The 8,735-nt window shown below is 35.1% G+C and overlaps 1 protein-coding gene across 4 annotated transcripts in view; it reads right to left on the bottom strand.

Annotated features, from left to right (window-relative positions):
- Positions 1–360: 360 nt before the first annotated feature.
- KIAA0825 overlaps positions 361–8,735 on the bottom strand; it is a 405,355-nt gene continuing 396,980 nt past the window's right edge. For 2 of the 4 annotated variants that reach the window (XM_082723954.1, XM_082723960.1), the window contains one exon: positions 361–668. In XM_082723954.1, coding sequence (XP_082580080.1) covers positions 551–668 — 118 coding nt within the window. In that variant the 3' untranslated portion in view covers positions 361–550. The remainder of the gene's footprint in view (positions 669–8,735) is intronic. The other 2 variants (XM_082723959.1, XM_082723957.1) reach the window with 2 other exon arrangements.

Here is an 8,735-nt window from a genome sequence, read left to right as displayed (position 1 = left end):
ATACTTCAGGAGAATGTTTTTGTGTTTATGATTCAGATAAACTGCATGAGGAAGAGGCTTTGGAAAAGGAGGCTAGTACACTGGTGGGTTTTAAAAAGTGACTAAGACCTGAACCTGGACTACAGCTATAAAATTAAATTGAAAGTTTCAGATGACCCTCAAGGGGCTATGTTACTCCATTCAAACTTAACATGTAAACGCTGTATTTAAAAATCCTTACGGAAAAGATTTTCAAACATTTTGTCTGTTGTCATAGATACTTCAAGACTAAGAAGAAACAAAAATAATTCAAAGGGAACACGAGATGGCAGCAGTTATATCATATATAGAGAACAAATAAGGAAAGAAAAACATTTGAAATTATTTTTAAAGTAAAAAAACATGTAGCACTTTATTCGTTATGTGGTGTATTCCTTTTCATTTCAGAGATTACTCAGTTATTGGTTTCATGCTTCACAGCACATCTGAGGTTCATTTTGACTGTAGTAAAAATCCTACTCCATTACATGTGATTATTTCCTAAAATAAAGCTGTTGCTGTTTTCTGCACATTATGGTTCCTCTGTGTTATCTGTGGCAGAAGAGTCCTGGATGGTGCAAAATTGTTTTAAATGTTCCAGCATCACTTTTTCTTCCTCTTCCAGTCTCTCATCCTTCCTCATTTCCCATCTATAAGAAAAATCATATCTTAGTATTTTTGAACTTCCAAACTATAGTCAAGCAGTTATTTAGGACTCAAATATATGTAGTATATATTTAAATTTTAAAATTTCAAAATTTAGCCCATAAAGTTACCTTCTACTGCTTTCATGGAATTTTATAGATCAAAAACTGTCACTGCCCATTTTATATAGATAAACTTGGGCATCATTAATTTGCATGTTAAATTGAATTTCTTCCAAGCAGGAAAATATCAATAACAGGAAATACTTATATAGCCCTATGTTATCGGCATTGTTTTAAACACTTGACATATCACTCTTTAAATCCATATTAGAAAATGTTGTTATTCCCATCCTACAGAGGAGTAAACTGAGATACAGAATGTTAATGTCACTTGCCCAGGTATCTTTGGATTGAAATCAGGGACCAGATTCTAGAGTTTTTACTTAGAAATGCAACACTCACCATATTTTAAAAACCATTTATACTTATTATTAATTAATGTTAAAAGTAGTTTGAGTACTTTATTTCCTGAAAAATTTTGCCAAAATTGGACTGTATATTTAAAAAAAAAAAAAGAATTCTCTAAAATTGATGTAAACATATGACATCCAAACATGAAAAATGAGCTTTACTTTTTTTATTCCATGGAAAGGTGTTAATATTGTACTGAGTAAATGAATTATTTTATGAATGTCAACAGAACAAAATATGTAATATGCACATAAATATTTTGATCATTGTCTCTCCTTGTGAAAATTGAAAGCACGATCTCTGCTTCATTTAAATATCTGTATAATTAATGTAATTTAAATGTATTGTATACATAATAGAATCCAAGATAAGGATTTTTGAAGCTTCATGAGAATTGTAGGCATCTCACAGTGTAATTGAGCTGTTAGTAATTAATGACATTAAGCAACATAATCTATCTACCACAACCTTCTTACATTTGCTTTGTGCTTATTAAGAAGAAATCATTTCCTATGAGAAGAAGAAATCATTTCATATGAGAATAAATTCTGACAAAGATAGGAGAAAAAATAATATTACAACTACATTTTCTCTAATAATTTTACTTTATTGAATAAAACATTAGGGTTGTGAAATGTATGTTTATTTACCTCAAGCCCTGTTTTATTTCAGATCTATAATTTTTTTGAAGTACATACAGTTGACATCATATTAGTTTTAGGAATACAACACACTGGTTTCATATTTACATACATTACAAAATGATCACAAGGATGAGTCTAGTTACCACCTATCACCATACAAGATTGTTACTAGAATATTGTGGACTATATTTCCTGTGCTGTAAAATACATCCCCATGACTTCTTCTGTAACTGGAAGGTCATATATATATATTTTTTAAGATTTTATTTATTTATTTGACAGAGAGAGATCACAAGTAGGCAGAGAGGCAGGCAGAGAGAGAGAGAAGAAAGCAGGCTCCCCGCTGAGCAGAGAGCCCAATGTGGGACTCGATCCCAGGACCCTGAGATCATGACCTGAGCCGAAAGCAGCGGCCTAACCCACTGAGCCACGCAGGCGCCCTGGAAGGTCATATCTTAATCTGTTTCAGTTATTTCATCAATGCCTGCACTTGCCTCGCCCTCCACCCCCAGCAATCTATGAGTGTTTCTGTCTTGTTCCACATGTAAGTGAAACCACGTAATATTTGTCTTTCTCTGACTTATTTCACTTAGCATAACATCCTCTAGGTCTGTCCATGTTGTCACAAGTGGCAAGAATTCCTTTTTTTTTTTTTTTTAAGATTTTATTTATTTATTTGACAGCGATCACAAGCAGGCAGAGAGGCAGGCAGAGAGAGAGGAGGAAGCAGGCTCTCCCTTTGGAACAGAGAGCCCAATGCAGGCCTCGATCCCAGGACCCTGGGATCATGACCTGAGCTGAAGGTAGAGGCTTTAACCCACAGAGCCACCTAGGTGCCCCAAGAATTCCTTTTTTAATGGCTGAGTAATATGCCATTGTATACATACAGTGTATATCACATCTTTATCCATTTGATCTGTCTCTGGACACTTAGGTTGCTTCCATATCTTGGCTATTATAAATAATTATGCACTAAACATAGGGGTGCACATATCCTTTCAAATTAGTGTTAGTGTTTTTGTTTTTTTCCCAATAATACCCAGAAGTGGAATTGATGGATCATAAAGTTCTATTTTAAAATGTTTAAGTAACCTCCATACTGCTCTTAATAGTGACTTCACCAGTTTACTTTCCCACCAATGGTGCAAGAGGATTCTCTCTCTCTTTGTTTTTGAGCATTCTTGTCAACATTTGTTATTTCTGGTTTTTTTGATAGTAGCCATTTTGACAGGTACGAGGCAACATCTCACTGTGGTTTTGATTTGTATTTCCCTGATGATTAGTAATGTTGAGTATATTTTCATGTGCCTGTTGGCCATCTGTATATGTTTGGAAAAATGTCTATTCAGGTTCTCTGCTCATTTTGTAATCAGAGTTTGCTTTTCAGATACTGAGTTTTGAGGGGTTTTGGTTTTTTTTTAATATATTGGAGACATTATTTTCAAATATCTTCTCCCATTTAGTAGGTTGCCTTCTTGGTCTGTTGGTTTTAGTTTGATGTAATGCCATTTTTATTTTTAAACTTTTTAACAGTTTTTTTAAGGTAATTTCTATACCCCAAATGGGCTCCCAGTTCACAACCCCAAGATCAAGAGTTGCATGTTCTTCCAACTGAGCCAGCTCGGTGCCCCATGTAGCTCCATTTTAAAATTTTTGCTTTTGCTGTCCTTGTCTGAAGAGAGTGATAAAAAAAAAAAAATACTGCTAAGACAGATGTCAGAGAGCATTACTGCCTATGTCTTCTAGGAGTATTATGGTTTTATGTCTTACATTTAAGTCTTTTATCCATTTTGTGTTTATTTTTGTATCTGGTGTTAGAAAGTGGTCCAATTTCATTGTTTGGCATGTAGCTATTCCTTTTTCCCAAAACAATTTATTAAAGAGATCCTCTTTTCCCCACAGTGTTTTCTTGACTCCTTTGTCATAGATTAGTTGCCCATATAAAGCATGGGTTAATTTCTGGGATGTCTGTTATTTTCCACTGGGGTGTGTGTGTGTGTGTGTGTGTGTGTGTGTGTGTGTGTCTTTTATTTATTTATTTATTTATTTTTCCCGTACCATACTGTTCTGATTATTAAAGCTCTGTGGTCTAGTTTGAATTAAGTATCATGGTACCTCCAGATTTATTTTTCTTTCTCAAGATTGCTTTGGCTACTTGGGGTCTTTTGTGTTTACATACAAATTTTAGAATTATTTGTTCTTGTTATGTGAAAAATGCCTTTGGGTGTTAATAGGGATTACACTGAATCTGTAGGTTGCTTTGGGTAGTATGGACATTTTAACAATATTAGTCCTTCCAAACCATGAGCTTGGTGTATCTTTTCATTTATTTATGTCCTTTTCACTTTCTCTCATCACTGTCTTACAGTTTTCAGAGTATAACTCTTTCACCTCTTTGTTTAAATTTATTCCTAGGCATTTTACTCATTTTGATACAGTTGTAAATTGGATTGATTTCCTCTTTTTCTAATAGTCATTAGTGTAGAGAAACAGCAGATTTCTGTAAGTTAATTTTTTGTCCTGCAACTTTACTGACTCCACTTGTTATTTATAATAGTATTTTTTTAGTGGAGTCATTCCATTTTTTTATCTATAGTGTTAAATCATCTGCCAATAGTGGCAATTTTGCTTCTTCCTTTCCAATTTTGATGCCTTCCCCCCCCCCTAAATTCTATGGCTAGGACTTCTAATACTATGTTGAATTAAATTGGCACTCTTATCTTTTTTCTGTACTTAGAAGAAAACCTTTCAACTTTTTACCATAGAAGAGTATTATATTAGCTTTGAGCTTATCACGTAGGGCCTTTATTATGTTGAGGTACATTCACTCCATACCCACTTTGTTGAAAAGTTTCTGTTATAAATGGGTGTTGAATTTTTGTTAAATGCTTCTTCTGCAACTATTGAGATGATCATATGATTTTTATCCTGCATTTTGTTAATGTGATTTATCATACTGATTTATTTGTTAATCTAAACTACCCTGTATCCCTGGAATAAGTTTCATTGCATTATGGTGTATGATTCTTTTACTGTATTGCGGAATTTGATTTGGTAACATTTTTTGAGGATTTTTCATCTATATTTTTATGCACATTGCCTTTACTTTTCTTGGTTTTCTAAATTTAGTTTGGAAGTATTCCTTTCTTTTCAATTTTTTGGAATAGTTTAAAAAGGAAAGGTGTTATCTCTTCTTTAAGTGTATGGTAGAGGCGCACATGGGTGGTTCATTTGGTTAAGTGTCTGCCTTCGGCTCAGGTCATGACCCCAGGGTACTGGGATCTAGTCCCACATCAGGCTCCCTGCTCAGCAAGAAGTTTGCTTCTTCTTCTCCCTCAACCCATTCCTCTGGTGGTGCTCTCTCGAGTGTGCCTGTGCATACTCTCTTAAATAAATAAATAAAATCTTTATCATACATACATACATGTTTGGTAGAATTCACCAGTGAAGCCCTGTGGTCCCAGACTTGTATTTGTTGGGATTTTTTTTTTTTTTTGAATACCGATTCCATTTTTTTTTCCCCGAAGATTTTATTCATTTATTTGAGAGAGAGAGCATGTGAGAGAGAGAGAGAGAGAGAGAGAGAGAGCGCACGAACATGAGCAGTGAGAGGGGCAGAAGGGAGCTGGGAGCAGGGAGCCCAACATGGCTGATCCCAGGGCCCTGGAATCATGACCTGAGCCAAAGGCAGATGTTTAACTGACTGAGCCACCCAGGCACCCTGAATACTGATTCAATTTTATTGCTAGTAATTAGTCTATTCAGGTTTTCTATTTCTCATGATTCAGTCTTGGAAGACTATATATGCCTAGGAATTTTTCCATTTCTTCCAGGTTGTCCAATTAGTTGACATTCATTGTTCATAGTAGCCTCTTCAGATCATCTGTATTTCTGTGGTACAGATTGTAATTTCTCTTTCATTTCCGATTTTATTTGGGACCTTTATTTTTTAAAGATTTTTATTTATCTGACAGAGAGAAAGAGCACATGCAGGGGAGAGGAGGAAGGAAAGGGAGAAGCAGGCTCCCCACTGAGCAGGGAGCCCGATGTCAGGCTCAATTCCAGGACCCTAATATCATGACCTGAGCCTAAATCAGATGCTTAACCCACTGAGCCACCCAGATGCCCCCCGGGATCTCTTTTTTTCTTGATGAGTCTGGCAAAAGGTTTATCAGTTTTATCTTTGCAAAGAACCAGCTCTTAGTTTCATTGATCTTTTCTATTTTTTTTCTGTGTTTATTTCCTCTCTGAACTTTATTATTTCCTTCCTTCTACTAATTTTGGGCTCTGTTTGCTCTTATTTATGTATAATGTTAGGTTGTTTGAGATTTTTGTTTCTTGAGGTAAATAAGCTTCTCTGTGAACTTCCCTCTCAGAACTGCTTCTGCTTCATCCCTTAAGACAAATGGAAACACACAGTGTGTTTCCATTTGTCTTAAGGTATTTTTAAATTTCCTCTTTGGTATCTTCATTAACCCACTGGTTATTTAATATATTGTTAGACATTATATGTTTTTGTTTTTTCCTAGTTTTCTTCTTGTAATTGATTTCTAACTTTATCCCACTGTGGTCTAAGAAGAAGTTTGATATGGTTTCAGCTTTCTTACATTTATTGAGGCTTGTTTTATGGCCTAACATGTGGTCCTTTCTGGAGAATATTCCATGTGTACTTGAAAAGAATGTGTATTCTGTTGTTTTTGGATAGAATGTTATATTCCATCTGGTCTAATGTGCCATTTAAAGCCAATATTTCCTTGTTGATTTTCTGTCTGGATGATCTATCCAATGATGTAAATGCAGTATTAAAGACCCCATTACTGTTGTATTACTATCAATTTATCCTTTTATGTCTGTATTTGCTTTATATATTTAGGTGCTCCTATGATGGGTGCAGAAATATTTATAATTGTTAAATCTCCTTGGATTGATCCATTTATGATTATATAATGTACTTCTCTCTATTTTGTACAGTGTTTTAAACTCTATTTTCTGTGATACAAGTATTGCTACCCCACCTTTCTTTTTGTTTGGATTTGCATGAAATATCTTTTTCCATCCCTTCACTTTCAGTCTGTGTATATCTTTAGATCCAAGTGAACCTTTTGTAGGCATCATTTAGATGGGTCTTTTTTTTTTTAAATCCCTTCAGCCAATCTTTAACTTCTGATTGGAGAATTTAGTCCATTTACATTTAGAGTCATTGTTGATAGGTCTGTATTTATTCAACGTGTTAATTTTTTCTGGCTGTTTCTATAGAGTCTTTTTGTTCCTTCTCTTGCTGTCTGATGCCTTTTTTAGTGTAATATTTGGATTCCCTTTGCTATATATTTTTTATGCATCTTTGGCAGATTTCTGGTTTGTGGTTACCACCCCCCCAACACACACACACACACACACACACACACACACAGTTTAAGTTAATGGTCACTCCAGTTCATTTACATTGTAAAAGCACATTTTACTCTCCCCCAACTTTTATGTTTTTGACATCATATTTCGTACCTTTTATTTTGTGTATCCCTTATCTAATTATTGTAGCTAGAGTTGATTTTAGTACTTTTGTTTTTAAACTTCATACTGGCCTAATAAGTGATTGGTTCAGTACATTTATTACACAATTATCTTTACCAGAAAGATTTTTTTCTTTCATATATTATCTTATTTTTAGTTATGATCTTTTCTTTTCTGCTTTAGTAAGTTTCTTTAGCATTTCTTATAAGACTGTTTCTGTGGTGATGAAATCCTTTAGCTTTTGCTTGTCTGGAATACTCTTTCTTTCTTCTTCAATTTTGACCTTTACCAGGTATAATATTCTTGGTTGTAAATTTTTTCCTTTCAGCACTTTGAAGACATCATGCCACTCCCTTCTGGCCTGTAGAGCTTTTGCTGAAAAATCATCAGATAGACTTATATGGGTTCCCTTGTATATAACATGTTGTTTTTCTCTTATTGCTTTGAAGAATCTTTATCTTATTTTTTGACAGTATAATTACATGCCTTGGAGTTACTCTTTGGGTTAATCCTGTTTGGAAATCTGTGTTTTCTGGATTTAGATGTCTGTTTTCTTCCAGGAGTTAAGAGAAATTTTCTGATATTATTTCTTCAAGTAAAGTTTTTGTCCCTTTCTCTCTTTTGTTGTTCTGGGACCCTGTAATGTGAATGTTAGTATGTTTGATGTTGTTCCTGATATCCTTTAAACTATACTTGTTTTTTTCAAATACTTTTTTCTTTTTGCTGTTTTGATTGGATGATTTCTACTACCTTGTTGTCAACTCACTGATCCATTTTTTTCTGTATCTAATTTGTTAATTCCCTGTAGTGTATTTTTCATTTCAGCTATTGTATTCTTCCACTCTGATTGGTACTTTCTTATATTTTTTGTCTGTTGAATTTCTCACTGTGTTTATCCATTTCTTCTCCTGAGTTCTGTGAGCATCTATATGGCTATTACTTTTAACTCTTTATCAGGTAGATATCATTTATCTCCATTTCATTAAGATCTTTTTCTAAGGGTTTTTGTTGTTGTTGGGAATATATTCCTCTGTCTCTTCATTTTGCTTGACTCTCTCTGTTTCTATGTATTCAGCAAACTGGCTAAATCTCTTAGTCTTGAAGGAGTGTCCTTGTGTAGGAGATGTCTTCTGGGGCCAAATGTATGTGCTCCCTTGGCCACCAGAATCAGGTGCTCTAGGAACATTTCATGTGTGACCTTTGTATGCCAGGCTGTTGAGAGTGTGCTGCTGCTGTAGGTCCAGTGATCGGGGCTCTTCCCTTGGCCCAGCTGGCTTGGTCACTACAGCTGCTGGTTAGGTTTCTTTCTGTGGCTCAGCTGGCTGGGGTTGCAGCAGTGTGTGGGGGCTCTCTCTTCCCCTAATCAGGCTGACTTGGGCTGCAGTAGTGGGCAGGGCTCTCACATACCACCCCCCCACCTCATCCTCTGCCACCACAGCTGGTT

Source organism: Mustela nivalis (genome assembly GCF_964662115.1).
Source record: "Mustela nivalis genome assembly, chromosome: 3".
In the NCBI taxonomy this organism is placed as follows: Eukaryota; Metazoa; Chordata; class Mammalia; order Carnivora; family Mustelidae; genus Mustela; species Mustela nivalis.
This window is presented reverse-complemented; position numbering and strand designations above follow the sequence as displayed.